At 37.6% G+C, this 22,569-nt stretch overlaps 1 protein-coding gene across 1 annotated transcript in view; it reads left to right on the forward strand.

The window, feature by feature from the left end:
* The window catches only part of Lrp1b (LDL receptor related protein 1B), a 2,073,786-nt gene that overhangs the window by 1,976,668 nt on the left and 74,549 nt on the right, over positions 1-22,569 (forward strand). Inside the window, exons 77-80 of the mRNA XM_055599725.1 lie at positions 4,734-4,957; positions 6,116-6,222; positions 20,077-20,193; positions 22,022-22,195. Coding sequence (XP_055455700.1) covers positions 4,734-4,957; positions 6,116-6,222; positions 20,077-20,193; positions 22,022-22,195 — 622 coding nt within the window. The remainder of the gene's footprint in view (positions 1-4,733; positions 4,958-6,115; positions 6,223-20,076; positions 20,194-22,021; positions 22,196-22,569) is intronic.

Genomic DNA, 22,569 nt, shown 5'->3' on the forward strand with positions numbered 1-22,569 from the left:
TAGAGAGAGCAATAAAGGGTATGGGGAGGAATTAGAGAATTTAAAAGAGGAAAAGGAAAAGATGTAATTGCATTATAATCTTTAAAAAAGGGGGGGGGCTTTGAGTAATGGTGAGGAATGTCTTCTTCCTTGTCTTCTTCTTGTAAATAAAGCTCTCTGTTTTGGGAAGATCAATGAACGCTCACTATTGTGAGGGATAGGGGACGAAGAGGGAAAAGGGTTGGACTGGGAGGAGATGATGAAGGGAGCTACAACCGGGATACTAAGTGAATTTAATAACAATAACAACAACAACAACAATAATAATACCATGAGCAAATATCTCAGAACAGATTTATATGTGTACACTACCAGGATCTGTGGTGCTTAAAATAAATGTCAGCCCTTTTCATCTTTCTCTGAGTGTCCCTTAAACTAAAAATGAGAACTAAATTTGATTTGTATTTAAAGAATTTAGTCTTGCCTCAGTAGTCAACATGCCAGTTACCTGGAAGAAATATTACTAAATGAAACATCCAAATTCACTTTAGGGATGGAGTTTTGTAGCTGAGAATGACTAGGGGCATGCATGTAAAACTGAAGAAGAACCAGGTATTTCAGCATAAATGAAGAAAAATAAAAAGACTAATTTTCTGCGATAGGCTCCTGTCTTGTTTCCCGATTTTTTTCCTCTTCTGATGTCTATCCCATTTGCCTTTCTAAATGAGGACTGAGCATCTTACCCAGGGTCCTCCTTCTTGCTTAGCTTCTTTAGGTGTACAAATTTTAGTATGTTTATCCTATATTATATGTTTAATCTCTACGTATTAACAAGTCTCCAAGTGGGTTCCCTAGTAAGGGAATAAGGGTCTGTCTCTGACATGAACTCAGTGGCTGGCTCTTTGATCACTTCCCCCTTAGGGTGGGGGCAGCCTTACCAGGCCACAGAGGAAGACAATGCAGCCAGTTATGATAAGACCTGATAGGCTATGGTCAGATGGAAGGGGAGGAGGACATCCCCTATTAGTGGACTTGGAGAGGGGCATGGGAGGAGAAGAGGGAGGGAGTGGGATTGGGAGGGGTTGTGGGAAGGGGCTACAGCTGGGATACAAGTAAGTAAATTTCATTATGTTTATCATGTCTTGTAGGTCTATATAAGCGAGTATATACCAAGTTTGTCTTTCTCCTTCTGGGATACTTCACTCAGAATGATCTTTTCTAGATCCCACCACTTGCCTGCAAATTTCATGATTTCCTCCTTTTTGATTGCTGAGTAGTATTCCATTGTGTAAAAATACCACAATTTCTGTATCCATTCCTCCGTTGATGGACATCTGGGTTGTTTCCAAGTTCTGGCTATTACAAATAAAGCTGCTACGAACATGGTTGAACAAATGTCCTTGTTGTGTACTTGAGCAAATTTTGGGTATATACCTAGGAGTGGTATAGCTGGGTCTTGAGGTAGCACTATTCCTAGTTGTCTGAGAAAGCGCCAGATTGACTTTCAGAGTGGTTGAACCAGTTTACATTCCCACCAGCAATGGAGGAGTGTTCCCTTTTCTCCACAACCTCTCCAGCATGTGCTATCACTTGAGTTTTTCATCTTGGCCATTCTGATGGGTGTAAGGTGAAATCTCAGGGTCGTTTTGATTTGCATTTCCCTAATGGCTAATGAGGTTGAGCATTTCTTTAAGTGTTTCTCTGCCATTCGATGTTCCTCTTTCGAAAATTCTCTGTTTAGCTCTGTTCCCCATTTTTTAAGTGGATTACTTGGTTTGTTGCTTTTCTGCTTCTTTAGAAATCTACACACCTATAGAAGATAATCAAGAAAGTGGACACAGGCGAAGGTGATTAATCCTCATTTAGAAAGACAAATGGGATGTGCATTGAACTTATGACAGGAGTTTACCACAAAAGGCATCTGAAAGACTCTACCTAGCAGTGTTTCAAAGCAGACACTAAGACTCATAACCAAACCCTCGGCAGAGTGCAGGGAATCATATGAAAGAAGGGAAGTTAGTATGATATGGAAAGGATAGGAGCTCTACAAGGACCAAATATATCTGGGCACAGGGTCTTTTCTGAGACTGACACTCAACAAGGACCATCTATGGATATAACCTAGAACTTCTGCTCGGATGTGGCCTGTGGTAGCTCAGTAACCAAGTAGTTTTCCAAAGTAAGGGGAACACGGACTATTTCTAACAGGATCTCAAGGGCAGGCTGTTTGACCCCCCCCCCAGGGGAGGAGCAGTCTGTTAGGCCACAGAGGAGGACTTTGCAGCCAGCCCTGAAGATACCTGATAAAACAGGGTCAGATGAAAGGGGAGGAGGTCCTCCCCTATCAGTGGACTTGGAAAGGGGCAGGGAGGAGACCAGGGAGGGAGTGTGGGGTTGGGGAGGGAATGAGGGAGCAGGATACAGCTGGGACACAGAGTTAACAAAATGTAACTAAAAAGAAAAATAAAATAAAAAAAAATAAAATAAAAAAAAATAGAATGGGTAAAAAAAAAACAAGTAAGTAAATTGTAATAAATAAAAAATAAAATAAAAACTTATAAAAAGACTAATTTTAAAAGTTGAAATTTCCGTAGTTTTTGCAGTGGTACTATTAAGGCAAGAATTTGAGTTTATGTGTTTAAATCTGATGAAAGTAATAGTAAATATTTTCTTACGATCAAGATGGATCAGCAATATCATATTTTCTGCACAGCAAATATTTGTTCTACGAGTGTTAAAACATAATAAGTAGTCAATAATAGACTAGAAACAATGTAGAATGGCAAATGAACACCTAGTCTCATATATTTTTAAGATTATTATTTACACTGAAAACAAAATGATATATTTACTTTATATTCTGCTAAACTAAGCAAATACAAATAATATAGCACATATTTTCCACCCTTGCTGAATTGCCTCTGAGTTCTATAGTTCAGTGAAAGCAACTTCCTTTCTCTTAAAAACTCATAGTCAGCAGCATTCAGTGCCTTGGAATTATTGTTATTTGATACTTTGTGGGATTTTTGTTTGTTTGTTTGTGGGTTTTTTTGAGATAGTCATATTCTTGTGTTCATCACTAAATCATACAAAAGACTATTTGATGTGTTAACATAGCATTTCTTCACTGGGATCAGTTCCTCATAGTACTCACCAGAAACAGTTGTTTTCATTCTTGATATAATACCCCTGGAAATCCCTTCTTACTTCTGGTTATGTACAATAAACTTGACCATGCCAAGTTAATTAATATATTAGTTCCATTCAAAGGAACAAAGTTAACTAAAGGCTTCAGAATATATATTTTGCTAATATTTTCTTTCTTTAATTTTTTTATTAGTAACAATTCATTTACTTTGTATCTCAGTTGTAGCCCCCTCTCCCATCCCCTCCCAATCCCACCTTCCCTCCCTCTTCTTCTCCTATGCCCCTCTCCCAGTCCAATGATAGGGGCATCCTCCTCCCCTTCCATCTGACCAGAGTCTATTAGGTCTCATCATGTCTAGTTTCTTTGTCTTCCTCTGTGGTCTAGTAAGGCTGCTCCCCCCTCAGGTGGAGGTGATCAATGAGCCAGCCCATGAGTTCATGTCAGAGATGGTCTCTGGTCCTATTATTAGGGAACCCTCTTGTATACTGAGCTGCCCAGGACTACTTCTGTGCAGGGCTTTTAAGTTATCTCCATTCATGGTCCTTGTTTGGTAAACAAACTGAAAGAAAAAGAGCACATGATAATCTCCTTAGATGCTGAGAAAGCATTTGATAAAATCCAACATTCATTTATGTTTAAAGTCCTGGAAAGATCAGGGATACAAGACACTTACCTAAATATAGTAAAGGCAATATACAGCAAGCCTATAGCTAACATAAACTAAATGGAAAGAAACTTAAAGCAATCCCACTGAAATCAGGGACAAGGCAAGGCAGCCCACGCTCTCCATACTTTTTCAACATAGTACTTGCAGTCCACACTAGAGCAATAAGACCATTAAAAGAGATCAAGGGGATTCAGTTGCTAAAATTTTCTATGAATACTTTTACCTATTTCTCATTATTGCTCAATAAAATAATAATTAAAATAGGCAAGCCCTCAGACAGATATTTCAACTTTCCTAAAAAACACAACTTTCCTAAAAATACACAGAAATTTTTTGCTCTGTAAATGTGTATGTCTATACTACTTTATTAAAAAAATTGTTAAAGCCAACTGTATGTGGCAGAGATCCAGAGAAATCTGCTCTCTCTTCCAGTGCAGAAAATGTGTATTAGTCAAAGTCTTTGAAAAAGATTTTCCAGCACTATCTATGTATACTTTAGGATTAAATCATTATGTTACTGAATAAATATTTTAAAAAAACTGAATATGTATCTTCTGATTGACATATATAAGAATGTTCATTGTGTTCATTGCAATGCCACAAACTTGTAAACAATTCAGATGGACAGAACTGACTGAATGTTAAGCAAGTTAGTATATCTTCATAAAATGAAATTATATCCATACATAAAGAACACTGGTAACTGACACATTAAAAGATATGAGTAAATTTCATATGTGACATTATGCGAAAATGAGGAATAGGAGATACTGTTCTTCCTCAATAGATACATTGATTGTAATTCTGGAAAAAAAATGTGTAATAACAGCTAGAATATTCTGTGCTATCCCCACAATTCCAGTGTGTAAATACATATAATGATGCTAATTTTCCCCTGAAAATATTGTGGTGTATTTCTTTTATCTTTTTTTTTTCTAGTGTCCTGAGTTTAAAAGGCCACGAGACATTGCAGTTGACTGGGTTGCAGGAAATATTTATTGGACTGATCATTCTAGAATGCACTGGTTCAGCTATTATACTACTCACTGGACCAGCCTGAGGTACTCCATTAATGTAGGACAGTTCAACGGCCCCAACTGCACCAGACTCTTGACCAATATGGCTGGCGAGCCCTATGCTATTGCTGTAAATCCTAAAAGAGGGTAGGTTGATGCTTGGTGTTTCTGTTTCTCAATATAATGTGAATATCCATGCTCATCGATAGTGTTCTGTAGTTTTGTTCACCGGGGAACAGATTTCTGAGACCTGACAATCCCCATACTGTTCTCAGATCTGTTTCCTTTTCCAGATGTTGACACAAGATACTTTTATAGTTGTTTTCTACATTATGAATTTAGTATGTGTTTGCTAAGCATATTAAAGACAATGCTTGGAGATTAAGAACAACAAAATATGAAGATTTAAATTTCTTTACATTTTGACAGTTTGTTCTGAATAAATCCTTTCTATTGTATTTGATGAAAAGCTTTCATGTAATAATGAAAAGAAGATAATGTTAAATGAAAATCTTAAATATCTAAAAAGAATCCCAATTACTAGAATAGAATATGGTATCCATTAAACGAAAAAGACCTTTCTTTTTCAGTTACTTAGTACTGCCTGTAATTTTAGCACTTAGATTGAGTTCAAGGCCAGCTTCATCTAGATAAGAAGTTTGAGACTAGCCTGAGCTATCCTATCTGGAAAAAGAAAAGACAAAGAAAATAGTACTCTTTGAGGGGTGGGGCTATCATTCTAATGACTTTATTCTAATTTTATATTTTTTAATTGAAAACACATTTTTTGCTCATATAATACATCCCAAACTGTTTCCCCTCTCTCTAGTCTTCCCACATTCCCCCTAACTCCTCCAAGGACTTTATGCATATATTTTCGTCATGTTGTCACTCCCACTCTCCATTCTGACTCTCTTTAGATTCCTCTCTTCACCATGTCCTCCTTCCAATTTCATGTCAGTTTCCTTTTAGAATTTCATCTTACCTTTTTAACCAATTACCTGTGTATTATATATGATAAGTTGAGTAACATGTCACTATAAGATAATTTCAAATGAATAATCAGGCACTATAATACACTTTCAAGTGATAGGAGTTTACATTTAGGTAAGATTTTATTTACAGTATTGATTTGCAAGACTGTTGAAGCTGGACACTGTACAGTTTTCAAGTTGGATCAGGAATCTGGTTAATGAGGGGACTGGGTTATGCTGACACGTGTGATCTGAGGGGACACTGGTAAAGGAAGGAGACAGTTTTCACAGCACTATCTCCAAGCTAATCTCCTTGACTTCCTTTCTTCAGGATGATGTACTGGACTGTAATTGGAGATCACTCCCATATAGAAGAAGCAGCGATGGATGGCACTCTGAGGAGGATCTTAGTACAAAAAAACTTACAGAGACCCACAGGTATGATGCATCTGCACCTATTAAACGTGAAACAAGAGGCTAAGCATATTAGTATTAACAGTTCCTTCTAGGTTTATTTATGAAACAACCATATTACAAGTACATAAAATAATGTAAAGTCACTGACAGTCTATATTCTAGTTTCCCAACTTTAATGTCAGGTTATTATCATCCTGATAGCTACATTATAAGGTATTATCTGAAACCTGCCGAAGTTGTAAGTCTATTAGTAGGTTCTTAAATGAATAAAAATTTGACAGGACCTAGCAATCCGTTGGTGTGTATTTACAGATTTGTGTTACAGTTACTGAGATATATGGTAATATTTATAAAGGATATCAAGAGAAGTAAACTGAAAGGTAACAAATATTACTACTTTCTGTAAAAGCCAGGTTTAATAGTGCCTATCCTTTACACTCAGTTTTCTTTTCTTTTCTTTCTTATTTTCTTTTTTTCTTTCTGGTATCCCATCTAGGATTCCTAATACTCTGCTCTCACAGAGTAGCCCACTCAGGGCTACAATCTTGACTTCTTCCCACATTTCCTTCAAGCTCCATTATCTGAATGCCCAATGCTTGTTTCTCTGCCTTGCTAAATCTTTTCTACTGTGCAATATCAAACTGTGACATTGCAGTAATTATATGTTTGCAAACTGCAGGAATCTGAAGATTCTGTGCCACACCCCCTCCGCACTGCACCCCAGTTAAAAGAACAGAATGCTGGGTTTTGTAGATGACTTGTTTTTATTTATACTGTTATTTTTTTGTGCTTTAAAATAAATTTGAGAGTTAAATATTCATTGAGTTTGTCTTGTGAATTGCATTTGACTCTACTGTTTTTATTCTTCATGGAGCCAAGAAGTTTGGGGGGTTCAGTCTATCCACATATGTTTTTCCTTCAATACTATTTCATTATGAATCCAGAGAACACAATATAATTAGTTGCTTAAGAAGTTACCTGAATAAAGACAGGCAGCAAACTATGTGGATTTTGTTTATTGTGATGAACACCTGATTGATATATCTTCAAAGGAGGAGGGTTATTTTGGCTCAGGGTTTTAAAACTTGTTAACAACGTGCATTGTTTGCGTCTGAGGTGAAGGACAATAAAATAGTATTATTAGTGTTTTCCTGACACTGCTCACCCAATGGAAAAGATGAAGCAGTGAGAAAAAAGTGAACAAGGACTGAGTGTAACCTTGAAAGCCTTGTTCTCAATTCCCCACGTTTCTGCAACCTCATAGAATTCCTTATGATTTACTTTTGAGTTGCTGTGTTAACACATTCTGACCAAAGGCAAAATTAGGGAAGAAAAGGATTTATTTTACTTACTTCATTTATTTATTTTCTTTATAACCCGGCTGTAGATTCCCCTGTCTCCTCTTCCCCCAGTCTCTTAAACCCACCTACTCTCTTCCCCTTTCCCCATACTGTCCTCCTCCTATATTTTCAGAAAAGGGAAGGCATCCATGGATATCACTCATTATGGCATATCAAGTTACAATAAGTCTAGGCACTTCTTTCCTATTAAGTCAGGAAGAGTCAACCCAGCAGGAAGAAAATGTTCCAAAAGCAGACATCAGAGTCAGAAACAACCCGTGCTCCTACTGTTAGAAGTGCCAAAAGAAGACAAAGCAATACAACTCTAACATATATATAGGCAGCATAGGTCAGTCCCATACAGGCTCTGTGATTGCTGATTCAGTCTCTGTGTGTTCTAGTGATCCCGTGTTATTTGATTCTGTGGGTTTTCCTGTAGTGTCTTTGACTCTCTGACGCCTAAAATCCTTTTCCCCCATCTTCCTCTGAGCTATAGATACTCTGTTTCCTGGCCCTCCAGGCAATGTCAGAGGTAGGCTTCCTCTCATGGCATGGGTCTTAAGATGGACCAGTCATTGGCTGGCTAGTTTTACAGTTTCTGTTCCACTTTCTCTAGTATATCTTGTAGGTAGGAGAAATTGCATGTCAAAGATCTTGTCGTGGGGGTTGGTGGCCCAGTCCCTACACTTAAAGTCTTGCCTGGCTTCAGAAGATGGCCAGTTCAGGCTCCATGTTTCCCATAGCAGTCTTAGCTAGGCTCACCCTCAGAAATCCTTGGGAGTTTCTATTGCACTGGACTTCTAGTTTACCTCAGAGATAACCCTCCCCCAACCCCATTCCAATTGTCTTTTCCAGTACTCTCTTCCTCTGTCCTCCCTCTGCCTGACCTCAGTGGTTTCCAATGCACCACCCCATCTACTCTCCATTCTATTCTCTTTTCCCTCCACAGTAAGATTCATGCTTTGTCAGTTGATATATACCTTCTTTGAGTCTGTGTATTGTAGTATGATTATTTTTTATTTTACAGCTAGGCTAATATCTGCTTACAAGTGAATACATAACATATTTGTCTTTCTGAATATGGGTTACCTCATCTAGGATGATCTTTTGTAGTTGTTTCCCAAAATATGGAGCCCAGGGCAGAGGGTGCCATTGGGGTCTAGGGAGAGATTTAAGTAGTATTATCAGGTCATAGGCAGTGTCTTACCTGGGGTCCCTAGAATTGGTGTGGCCTCCAAGAACTCAGAAGTCATCTGAGTTGTGAGCAGAAATATGCAGCCCAGAGGAGAGAGTTGGATTATTTGATTTATACTCTCAGGTCATAGCTCATCACTGAGGAAAGTCAGGGACACTCCAAAAGGCAGTAACTAACACAGAAACCATGGAGGAGTGCTGCTTACTGCTTGCTCTATGTCTAATACTAATATATACAATGGATCTCTTTGTGACATTTTGTATATGGATATAACATATTTGATCATGTATGCCCCTAGATTAACCTGTATTTTAGCTCCTTCACTTTTTTTTTTCCCTCATCTCCTCCTATGCCCCTCTCCAAGTTTACTGATAGGGGAGGTCTTCCTTCCTTTCCATCTGACCCTAACTTATCAGATTTCATCAGAGCTGGCTGCATTGTCCTTCTTTGTGGCCTGGCAAGACTGCTCCCCCATTAGGGGGAAGCGGTCAAAGAGCCAACCACTGAGTTCATATCAGAGACATTCCCTGTTCCCCTTACTAGGGTACCCAGTTGGATACTGAGCTGCCATGGGCTACATCTGAGCAAGGGTTCTAGGTTATCTCCATGAATGGTCCTTGGTTGGAGAAACAGTCTCAGAAAAGACCCAGGTGCCCAGATATTTTGATAGCTTCTTTTAATGTATGTAATTAACCCCTTCAATTTTGCTAGCATTATTTATAGAAGTATGGATATGTTACCAGTACTGGAAAAAAATGTTTCCCAAATACTTTACAGTTTTTTTTTTCTAATTTTAAATTTTGACAAATTTTGTATTTTCCAACAAGAAGCAAATGTGCTTTAACAATATTCCTATTAATATTTCACACAATTTTGGTGTGTCTAGCTCCTTTTTATTTTTGTGGTGGTAATGTTTTAGATTTAACATTTTCTTTGATCGATGACTCTATTTTTCTTCTATCCTATATTCTGTGTCCGAGGATCTCTGTGGCTGCCCAGGTATCACCCCTGTAAAAGCCTACTAGTTTCCTAACAATGGTGTTATACTCCCATCTGTTCCACTCTTTGCTAAACTTCTGTTTACACTTTTATTCTTTTCTATACAGTTGCACACCTGATAATTGCTTTACACTATACTTTTTTTTTCCCTTTACTCTTCTAGCCTTCTGTGCTATGTAGGAATGTAAGTACTTGCAGGACATGTTTTTGTGACCACATTTTTTATTTACAAATTTTAAGATTCATGCCTTCTACGTATTGGGCATCCAATAAGTATTAGTTGACAATCTGAACAAGCAACTCAAGAGGTCTGTTTCTCTGAGGGGAACAAAGCTGAAAAGATTATGCACACTATGGAGGGGATAGGCAGCCTTGTACCTACAGTTTCTGAGTGGCGATATTTGTCCCCACTTAATAAAAATTAGTGGTCTGAGCAGATCTGACTCTGACAGATCCTCACATATCCTACTGTTCTGTGTTATATCTATCTTTCTGTGGTGTTAAAGACTTCTAAAACCTCTGTCCCCATTAAACAGTAGTAAAAAGTAAAATCACTCGTACCTGCAGAGTCCTATAAAGCATGAAAGGACCAGGTCCTTCTCTTTGTTCAAAACTCATTCTGCATCAGTTCATAATTTGTGTACTCATTTTCTTGGCTTTCCTTAAATTCCACCTCTTACCTCAGGCCCCTTTAATAACATTCCTTAATTTTTATTGTGAAATTAGACTTGTCATGGTCTAGGAAAGATTTAATAGTCCATTTTTTCCCAAGACATTTTTCTGTTATAGTTGAAGTTTTTACTTTATGTTATATTACATGCTCTGTAATATGACATGCCTTCTATGCTGTACTGGGACCTATGACTCACAGCTCTATCTTAATTAACACATCTAGCATTGATTCAATTTGTTTACTGTCATCACTTGCTTTGCTAGTAATACTACCAACATCATAGAGAATAACTTCATTCTGAGTTAAATACCTAATAAAAGTTCCTGTGGTATTTCAAACTCAATGTTTTGGATTTTCAGGAATAGCTTTATAAAATGTCATCATGGTGTATGACCTGCCTATATTTCAAATGCCTCCATCTTTCACACAGTTCCAAGTAGCATCTTTCACATTATTTTTCTCTGATGAAGATAGTAGTTTTCTCTGAATACTGCAATATTATAAAAGAAGACATTTATCACATTGCGCCAATTGTCCTTAGTATACATATTTTCTTAAAATGATGCTGTCATACAATCTGCATCTACAGCAGTGATGACCGTGGACTAGGGACTATGGGAGAAGAGGAAAGAGTTATATCAGCAGGGATCAGGGACTACACTAGTGTTTGATAGGAGGGGAAATCGTTCTGGGCTTCATAAACACAGCAATGTGAGTGTGGCTAGTAACAAAGTACTAAAACAGCAGGAAGCAAAGCAACTGATGACTCAATATGCAAAACTGGTTTTTATTCTTACATTCTTTATCTTTGCAATGCCTGTTCACTCTTGAATATTTTGACAACAGATATTATGAATACACAAAGAAATCAAAGTGAATCTCAGAGATATTAGGAAATAACAGATAATAGATCATACAATTTGGTCATACAATATATCCTGTCCACAGATTCCCCTCCCTCTACTTCTCCTAGTTCCTCCCCCATCTTTACCCTCCCCCAGATTTGCTCCTTTTTATTTCTTCTTCAATAATGAGCCAGGCCTCCAAGAGATAACAGCCAAGCAGGACAACACAAAATACAATAAGGCAAAAGCCCTCATATGGACTCTGAACTAGGCAACCCAGTAGGAAAAAAAATAATCTCAAAAGCAGGCAAATGACTAAGAGATACAGCCACTTCCCCAGTTAGGAGTCTCAGTAAAACACCAGGGAACATCTATATTGTATTCATAAAGGACCTGGTGAACACCTGTGTAAGCCTCCTCCTTGAGGTGTCAGTGTCTGGGAGCCCGTGTGAGCACTGCTTACTTAATTCAGTGGGTCATGCTCTCCTGGTGTCCTACCCACCTTCTGACTCCTACAGTCTTTCCTTGCTCTCTCCTGTAGGCTTCCCTTATCTCCAAAGGAAGGGTTACACTGGAGACCTCCAATTTAGACTCTATCAATATGTCTGGCTCTGGTTCTCTGTACCCACTCCCATCTACTGCTGTAGGAAGCTTCTCTGAAGATGACTGGACAAGGCACCAATCTATTCATAGCAGAATATCATTAGGAATCATTTCACTGATTTTTTCTTTTTCTTTCACTTTTTTAATATTTTATTTTATTTTTGTCAATTCTACCAGAGAATTTGGGTTATCCATTCTCCTGTTCCTGGCAACTCAAGCAGTGTAGCACCTGGGCTCTCTCTAGTACATGGGTTTCAAGTTAAACCAGCCATTGGTTTGCCACTTCTACAAGTCCTGTGCCACCATTTCCCCAACACCTCTTGCAGGTAGGAGAGGTTGTATGTGGGGGTTTTTATGATGAGGTTGGTCTCTTGATGTCCAGATATCTCTTTCTATGGTTTGCAGAATACCTTCTCATGCCAAGGGGACTAGAACATTGGGATGAAGGTTCTATACAGGCGCAAGCTTGATTTTCCTATTTTTAATGAGATATGCAGAAGTTGTTCTCCGAAATGGTGCCCTACTGCCAGATTTCAGAGAACACACTTCTGCCCTAGCATCAGTCTGGATTGTTTAGGTATCATCAAGGGATGTCCTTGAGCAACAACTCGCCCCACCACTGGAAGCCTTTCCAGGCTACAAAAGATGGACAGTTCACACTCTGTATTCTCCATTACCAGAAGTCCTCTCTAGGGTCACACTCAGATTCCGGGGTGTTTCTACTGCACTAGGTTTCCACATCCTTCTCCAAATGTCCTTCAGTTCTAGCGCTTTCTCCGTGCACTCTCCTCCTCCATCTCTACCCTCTGCACCCGATCCCTCTTGCTCCTTTCTCCAGTTTCCCCAAGTCCACCTGCTGGATCTATTCAATTTCACTCTCTGAAGGAGGTCATGACTCCCTGCCCCCCTCCCATAGCCCTCCTCTTTACCTGATTTCTCTTTGTGTGTTGATGATAACTTAATTGCCATTTACTTAATGACAATTAATGGTTAATATTCACTTACAAGTGTAAACATACCATATTTGTCTTTCTGTGTCTGGGTTATCTCACTGACCATGATTTTCTTCTAATTGTATCCATTTACCTGAAAATTTCACGATGTCATTCTTTTCAACTGCTAAGTAACACTCCTCTGCATAAATATACCACTTTTTAAATCCATCCTTCATTTGAGGGACATCTAGATTGTTTCTAACCAGAAATAATATGAATAAATAGATAATATGAATAAAGTCACAATGAATATAGTTGAGCAAGTGGCCTTATGGTAGGATAGACTATCCTTTGGGTCTTTGATTTCCAATTTTCTGATAAACCATCATATTGATTATCTTGTCATTTACTTATCTGGTATGTCTTGTATGCTTTATTCTTTTTGTTCTGGAGCTTTTGTATGCTGTAAGTTGCTAGTATGAGAGCTATCCCCCTAAATACCTTTTTAATTTTAATGTAGGCATGTAGTGCTATGGCCTTTTCTCTTAGCACTGCTTTCACGGTATCCCATAAGTTTGGTTCTTTTTTTTTTTGTATTTCTGACTGGGACCATTTTTAATTCTGTAGAGAGCAGTTCAATTTCCATGTGTTTGAAAGAAGGCAGTTAGATGTAAGCTTTCTGCTCTCCTGTTGTGGATGATGCTGTTGTCTAGCTCTAATTCATGGTGATCTGACAGAATGCAGGTGGTTGGTACAGTTTTCTTCTAACTGTCCAGAGTTGCCTTTTTTCGAATCATGTGCTAATTTTAGACAAAGTTCCATGAGGTGCTAAGAAGAAGGTAGTGTGTGTGTGTGTGTGTGTGTGTGTGTGTGTGTGTGTGTAATGCTTTATAAATATCTGTTACATTCATTTGGTCATAAGTTCATTTAGCTCCAGCATTTCTCTGCTCAGTTTTTGGGAAACCTTTCCATTGATGAGAGTGGGGGTAGTGAAATCTAAAAATCTCCAACTGTCGGTGTGAAGGGTCAGTATGTGATTTAAGGTTTAGTAGTGTTTTCTTGTGTTTGGAGCATTGATGTCAAGAATTAAAATGTCATCTTGGGAGAGGCAGCTGCAGCTGGTGTTCTGTTGTACCACTAGGGTGACCCTGAGAATTGTCGGGGGAACCAAGAGAATAAGTGCAGCCTTTCAGGTCTTCTGGTAGGTGTAGCCTGTGGCTGAGTAGAGGAATATTTGCTGCAGGTGAGGGATGGGACCCAGCAATCAGATAGGAAGGGAGGGCGGAGATCTGTGATAGCCACAATAGGCTACACAGTGAGGAGAGGAAACTGCAGCTGCTGTTCTGCAGCACAACCAGTTGCAGCTGGTGTTGTGTTCTGAGCCAAATTTAACTTCCACAAATAGCATCTGAATAGAAACCGATAATGAAACACTGTGAACTACTGCTATATGGTCCCAAGTGTGTGTAATTACTGTGTGAGATGTGTATTTAAACAAATATATCCACTGAGATACCGTATCTCAGAGTACACAGTGCATGTATACCTAATACGTTAGCTTTATTTTGTAACAATTTTCTCCGTCTATATTACTATTTGTTCCAAACTTCAATGCCAGACATCATATTAAAATGAGTAACTATCATAAAGTCTCTTTGTATCTATGTGCATACTTTTGTTCTTTATGTTGCAGTGTTATAGAAATGTTACATTTCTGTTACCAATTCAGAGTTAACTATGTGACATACCATTCATTTAATTATTTTAGAGACAGTATCAACTAGATGAACAGTTGGAATACATATATACTTCTCTCTGTGCATTTATGTAATCCTTGTATATTCTTGGCTTAGAAGTCAGTCTTCTCATCAAATAAGATAGCACCAGAACTCCAGTTGGAAAAATGGACACAATCATGTTATCATACCAGTTTTCTGAAGTTTATGGCAGTTATGTCACCAACACTTGGCACTCCATAAGATTTTTCTTTTTTTAATTTTTTTTAATTACACTTTATTCATTTTGTATCCCCCCCATAAGCCCCTCCCTCCTCCCCTCCCGATCCCACCCTCCCTCCCCTTTCTGCATGCATGCCACTCCCCAAGTCCACTGATAGGGGAGGTTCTCCTCTCCTTTCTGATCTTAGTCTATCAGTTCTCATCAAAAGTGGCTGCATTGTCCTCTACTGTGGCCTGGTAAGGCTGCTCCGCCCTCAGGGGGAGGTGATCAAAGAGCAGGCCAATCAGATTATGTCAGAGGCAGTCCCTCTTCCCATTACTATGTAACCCACTTGGACACTGAACTGCCATGGGCTACATCTGTGCAGGGGTTCTAGGTTACCTCCATGAATAGTCCTATGGAGTATGAGTCTCTGGGAAGTTCCCTGTGTTCAGATTTTCTTGTTCTGTTGCTCTCCTTGTGGAGTTCCTGTCCTCTCCAGATCTTACTATTTCCCACTTCTTACATAAAATTCCATTCACTCTCCCCAACAGTTGGCCATCAGGCTCAGCATCTGCTTTGATAGTCTGCAGGGCAGAGGCTTTCAGAGGCCCTCTGTGGTAGGTTCCTAGGTTGTTTCCTGTTTTCTTCTTCTGGCTTTCAGAGGCCCTCTATAGAAGGTTCCTAGGTTGTTTCCTGTTTTCTTCTTCTTCTGATGTCCATCCTCTCTGCCTTTCAGGATGGGGATTGAGCGTTTTAGTTAGGGTCCTCTCTCTTGCTTAGTTTCTTTAGATGCACAGATTTTAGTGGGTTTGTCCTATGTTGTATGTCTATATGAGTGAGTATATACCGTGTGTGTCTTTTTGCTTCTGGGACAACTCACTCAGGATGATCCTTTCCAGGTCCCACCCATAAGATTTTTCTTTAATGATGCAATGTACTGTTGCGCCTTTAATTAATATCTGCATTGACAGTCTGAGGGCCGCTGATACTCCAACCAAGGACCATGCATGGCGATAACCTAAGACCCCTGCAGAGATGTAGTTCATGGCAGTTCAGTATCCAAGTGGGTTCCATAGTAATAGGAACAGGGACTGTCTCTGACATGAACTGATTGGCCTGTTCTTTAATTACTTCCCCCTGGGGGGAAGCAGCATTACCTGGCCACAAAAGAAGACAAGGCAGCCACTCCTGATGAGACCTAATTGACTAGGATCAGAAGGAAGGAAAAGAAGTCCTCCCCCATCAGTGGATTTGGGGAGGGGCATGCATGCAGAGGGTGAAGGAAGGGAGGAATTGGGACAAGAGGAGGGAGGGAACCACAGGGTGGATACAAAGTGAATAAAGTGTAATTAAAAAATATTCTATATGTTTAATATTATAAATGACTCAGAAACATTATTAACATTCTTTATGGGCATAAATATATGTGCATGAAAATTAAGTCAAAGTGTGTAGGGAAATATGATTAATGTAGTTTAGAATTTAAATAGACATTTATCAAAATATATAAATCAATTATAGAGAAGTACACATTTGCTAGTATTTAAGGCAGTCTTTCTGAACTGGACCTGGAATTTGCCATTTCAATTAGATTGGCAGAAATCACATACATGGACAGATACATGTTCCTGGATAGTCCAACTCTTCATCTAATTGTTATTACTCATACCTTTTAAAATGTATGTCATAACAAAATGTACTGTATGTCACTCATACGCTTAACCCTTAAAGGAAATGCAACTTTTCTATAACACCACAACATAAAGAACAAAATATATAAATGATTACAAAGAAACATGATAGTCGTTCATTTTAGTGTGATGTGTAAATTTAGGGTTAGAATAGATATTTATGTACATTAAGAAAATTATGAAAAAAATTATTACCAATAAGTCTAAAATATTGGGAATACATACGCAGTGAATATATCCCTATGCAAAGGAATCTTAGTTGATATATTTGTACACACACACACATCTCCCACGTATAAATTGTACGTACATACCAGAATACAGAGAAGTGATTTCATTATTAGGTTCCATTAGTGTGCTGTTTACAAAAGTCAAAGTATCAGTTATTTAAGGCTCTTTGAATACTTCAGAATTAAGATAATTTTCAAATTCCTAAAGCATAGTGGCAGCCTAGACATCATGGACCATGCTATGCTGAGAGAACCGCTCTGAGTCTGCTCTTCTGCATTACAGCCTACTAAGCTGTAGTCGGTATCTTTTATGATCTTTAAAAACTGATACTGTTAAACTTGATTAACCTGAAAAAGGACGACACCATCAGACAAGCTTCTGAGGAAAAGGGAAATTAGGAGGGCTGCACCAGAGACAGAAACCTCCAATCAAGGATATAGAGAGGCAATTTAAGAATAACGAGGGTGGCAGAGCTCACCTTCTTCTGGGATGTACCCTGAATTATTTTCCCAGTACAAAGTAGTAAGCCATGAAGTCATATACATAGAAACAAAACTGAAAGAGAAACTCAGCACATTGTATTTATATATTTATGAACAAATATGTGATAAGTATATATCAAAAAAGATAACAAAGTAAGGGAGCAAGAATGAGGCAACAGGACTTGAGATGGCCTGGAAGGAGGAACAAGCAGAAGGAAAATGATGTAATTATATTTTAAATTAAGAAAATAAAATGTTAAATTTAAAAATACAATTTATTTTAAATTTTTCTTACTTCTATTCATTTCATACTGTAATATATGACATTTCCAGTTTTGACAAAGAAGTTTCTTTTTTTGAGGCTTTTTCTTTTATTTAGATTGTTATTCACAGTTTACTAAGGACAAAGAGGAGATATTTTAAAGGTAGAGAGGAACTTTTCATTTCATATAAACTTGACTTTCACTGCTCTTATAAGAAAAGTTAGTTGATTTTCTGTATTAGCTTTTTTTTAACTTTTTTAAATTTTTTTATTAATTACACTTTATTCATTTTGTATCCCCCCATAAGCCCCTCCCTCCTCCCCTCCCGATCCCACCCTCCCTCCCTTTTCTGCATGCATGCTCCTCCCCAAGTCCACTGATAGGGGAGGTTCTCCTCTCCTTTCTGATCTTAGTCTATCAGTTCTCAAAAGTGGCTGCATTGTCCTCTACTGTGGCCTGGTAGGGCTGCTCCCCCCTCAGGGGGAGGTGATCAAAGAGCAGCCAATCAGATTAGCTTTTTAATTGAAATTCATTTTTGATTTTTTTTAGTTTACTTTTTTCTTTGTTATTAAAAGACTTAATAAAAAGTGTAGTCACTGATTTATGGATTTTTTTTGTAATATAAATTCCACTTATCTAAAACTTTTGTTCTTTGTACTATAATCTCTTTCTTTTTGTATAATTTCACCCAACTGTGTGTTACTTGTCAAGAGTTGAAATGGTCATGTGTACTTGTAATAAACACATAATAAATATAAAAAATCACATGTTTACTCTTTTCCGTGATTGGCAGATGAAATCTAAAAATGGAAAACAAACTTAGCTAGGGGGAAGTCATTTATTTACCAGTTTATTCTACTAACTTCAGAGAGGAACAAGATGTTTTTCCTTTCTTCAACAAGACTTGACCTAATATCAACAGTGGAAAACAGGATCATTTTAAAGTTCATGCTATTCAGAAATACAGAGAAGCAAGGGCAGCTCAAACAGCAAGCTACACAGAACAGCCTCCACTTTAACTCATGCTACACCATTCCTCAGAGAGTAGCTGGGCGGAGTGCATCTCTCTATTTTACTTGAGTATGAATATGTTTCTATCCTTAGTTAGATTATATTTTAACTAGAACTACATAATGAATTGAAAATTTATCAACAAATTACTTTTATTGCAGTTGTGTTTTTCTTTGTTTTTGTTTTTGTTTTTTCACACTCTGACTGTTTAAGTCTGCAGGGTTAGCCCAAATCCAAAACTGCCTTTTATTCAGTGGTTGTTCCTATAGAGGTGTGAACTCTATGATATTAATCTGCTAATTGCATTTTAATTGCAGTATTCTTTGAAGATGCATATTATGCTCTGTGCAAAGACTACCACACAAATTAAGCACCTGCAATAATTTGATTCATTCCAAAATTTGTGTTTCATAGATAGTATTACTTTTCCATACCAGAATAACTTTATTTTTTAACACAGAGTATTAAAAAAAAATAATGTATGTGTTGATGGTATTTTTGCACAGAGATACTGGTAGAACCTCAGTCATATTTATAAAATATAAATGAGTATTAGAAACAACCTTTTAATGAAGTATTACTTTAGTACTTTGCTGGTTACTGGCAGAGACCTATGAAAGTAGAGATGAACAGTCTTAGAAAAATTGACAGAATGAAAAGAAAAACCACAACCTTAAATCAGAAGTTTCATTCTCAGTTTTTCCTGATTTGATTATCTGTCTTCGGTTGCTTTGAGCTAGAGCATACAGAGAAGTGTCTCTCCTCACTCAAGCTAGTTCTTAATGGTTTCATTTTATCTAAAGTCCATGCATATTTTGGATTCAGGGCTGTAGAGCTTCAGAAAGGAATTTAAAAATACATATCTGGGCAGAGGGTCTTTTCTGAGACTGACATTCAACCAAGGACCATCTATGGATATAACCTAGAACTTCTGCTCGGATGTGGCCCGTGGTAGCTCAGTAACCAAGTAGTTTTCCAAAGTAAGGGGAACACGGACTATTTCTAACAGGATCTCAAGGGCAGGCTGTTTGACCCCCCCCCCCCCCAGGGGAGGAGCCGTCTGTTAGGCCACAGAGGAGGACTTTGCAGCCAGCCCTGAAGATACCTGATAAAACAGGGTCAAAATCAGTGGACTTAGAAAGGGGCAGGGAGGAGACCAGGGAGGGAGTGTGGGGTTGGGGAGGGAATGAGGGAGCGGGATACAGCTGGGACACAGAGTTAACAAAATGTAACTAAAAAGAAAAAAATAATAAAAAAATAAAAAATAAAAAAATAAAAAAAATAGATGATTACACCAAGTTTGAATCATTGTTATGCAAAGAACTTCAGTTATTCAAGACAAAAATTAAAATATTAGTTAAAACCAAAATTAACCAGCTTTAACTAAAAACCCAGATTGAAATGGACACTAAGGTGACCTTACCTGTTGGAATAAGATAATCCTAATCACTTATTGAATATATATTTTATCTTAATGCATGTTTTCAAAGTTAGAGACAGAGAATTTCATTTTTTACCTGCTTCGTACAGTACTGTGAAAGACAATGGATACTTTTTATGATCTTTAAAGAAAAACACCTATCATAGTTTAACTTTAAAATAAAAACTGAGTAGTAAGTAATCTCATTCTCTTTGTATGACTTGTCTCTGCGTGTTGATTTCTCAGGTTTGACTGTTGACCACTTCGGTGAACGCATCTACTGGGCTGACTTTGAGCTCTCCATCATTGGTAGTGTCCTGTATGATGGTTCCAGTCCAGTGGTCTCTGTGAGCAGCAAGCAAGGTTTGCATAGTACTTTTGATATCGAGACTGTTAATGCATGAAACAGACATAGATGTATAGAGGTTCTCCAACCTGGATTTCCTTTAATTCTTAAAAGTTGCAGTGCTTATATTAATTAAAATGTTCAACCTTTCTGCTATATTGAAGAGACCAGAGCAGAGAGCTCCTCAGCTTGAACAAATGTGGGTGCTTGCTTTCCATGCTCATAAATTAGTTCATTCTGTAAGTCATTTATGGTTAGTGCTAGTCAACACAAATTTTCTTTTTTGAGATTGGGATAATGGGCATAAATAATCATGTTACTATCAGTCCTTAATCATGCACACGGTTATTAGGCCAAGAAAAAAGTAGGATAGCAAACTGGACCGTTCCCACCAACAGTTCAGGATCTTCTGAGCCCCAAGGCTGGGTCCATTTTCTTCTCTGATTTTCTTGTATCTTGTTTTTATCATTTCTCGTTCTTTCTAATTGCCTAACACCTTTTTTCCTGGCTTTCAAGTTTTCTTTTCTTTCCTCTTTCCATAATTTGCCCACAAGTGCAATATAAACTTAAAAATTAAGATTTTTTCAGAGGTCTTGTGTGGAAGGCTCCTGACTAGGAAAGGGAATAGAGGAAGAAGAGGGAGGATGTATGGGACTGGGAGGAGACGAGAGAGGGTACTAAAGCAGGGATACAAAATGAGTAAATTATAATAAATAAATGCATAAATAAAATAAAATTTAAAAAGGATAAATCCTTTTAAAAAGTAAAATTTTTATTATGTTAACTAATTTTAACATTGCTTAAATTGCTTTAATAGTAAAAATGAGGAAGATGAAAACATAATTAAATGAAAAATCAGTGATATCTGATTAAATAGTGCATTTTATTGCTCTTGTTATTGCTTCTCTTTTTGTTGGTGTTGTTAAGTTTTGGTTCTTGGATATTCACAAAATATTTCTGTACCTTTACTTTAGTATTATACAGTGTTGCAAAGAAACTTGGAGAAAAAATATTTATATTTTTAAGATTTTTTTTACTCTATGTATATAAATGTTTTGCCTGAATATATGCTCATGTGCCATATCCATGTGTGATGCTAATGGAGGTCAAGTGAGGGGAGTCAGATCTCCTGAAACTAGAATTGCAGATGTTTGAGAGCCATCAGGTAGGTGCTAGGAACTGAACTAAGGTCCTCTGCAGAAGCAGCAAATGCTCTTAACTGCAGATTTATTTTTTCCAGCCTCTTCATTCTTTTTTTTACAGCAGAAGAACATAGTGTCTTTCTATTGTTGCTTTATGGTGTCTTATCCTGTAGCCCATGCTGACCTCAAACTCATGCTTGTCTGTTTCTGCCTCCTGAGTGCTAATTTTACAGATGTATGCCAGAGTAAGAATGTTCATTATCTGAAATCATCTTGTAATTTCAAATCTTGTCATAAACCACTAATTCAGTTGATAGAATTCAATTTAAAACTTGATCCATGAGAATGTTCGAAATAGCAGCCTTTGCGCTACAGATGACTTTGTTTGTGCTAAAGCTTGGCTTTTTTCTTGCAAACATTATGGCAGAAAAAAAATTTACTCAAACAATAACCCCAAACACTTTTAGGTGGAGATACATGAAGGTGATGGAGTTGTTTGTTCAATATGTATTGGTGACATACTTATTACCTCACAGCTACTATTGAAAACTTGGATAAATCTAGCTATTTTAAAGATTTGAGTGTATATACACTTGTGTTAGCAAACGTTAATTGTAAACTATAACTACTTAAGCATGTCATTGATTGTATGTGGCAATTTAATGCTACACTGGCATTAGCTCCTCTTTCTTGAACATTCCAGGTTTGTTGCATCCTCACAGAATTGATGTCTTTGAAGATTATATATATGGAGCAGGACCTAAAAATGGTGTATTTAGAGTTCAAAAATTTGGCCATGGCTCAGTAGAGGTCCTAGCTTTAGATGTTGACAAAACAAAGAGTGTTTTGATATCACATCGCTATAAACAACTAAATTGTAAGTAAAATATATCAAACATTTCCTTGTGTCTCTTAAAACCATATTTCTGATTATGCTAATGATGTCTATACTTCTAGTAATCTCTCAAAGTTTGCCTTGGTGTCGCCAGACATATAAAATCAGGAACAAAGATGCTTTTGCTTTTGTCAGAGAGATATGAATGCCGCATACCTCTTAGGATTAAAATTGTCTTTTAAAATAGTTTTAAGAACTTGTAAATATATAATATAACATGGAGTTATGAAAATCCATCAATAGCTATTTCTCATTGTTGTTAACAACCATTGACTACCGTGCTATTAACCCTGTAGCCTAAAGAGTGTTCATAGATATCTCTTCCCAAGAGTTGTCTCTTCTCTGATTTGTTGTTT

This window comes from Psammomys obesus, unplaced genomic scaffold (genome assembly GCF_907164565.1).
Source record: "Psammomys obesus unplaced genomic scaffold, mPsaObe1.curated_primary_1811, whole genome shotgun sequence".
Classification (NCBI taxonomy): domain Eukaryota; kingdom Metazoa; phylum Chordata; class Mammalia; order Rodentia; family Muridae; genus Psammomys; species Psammomys obesus.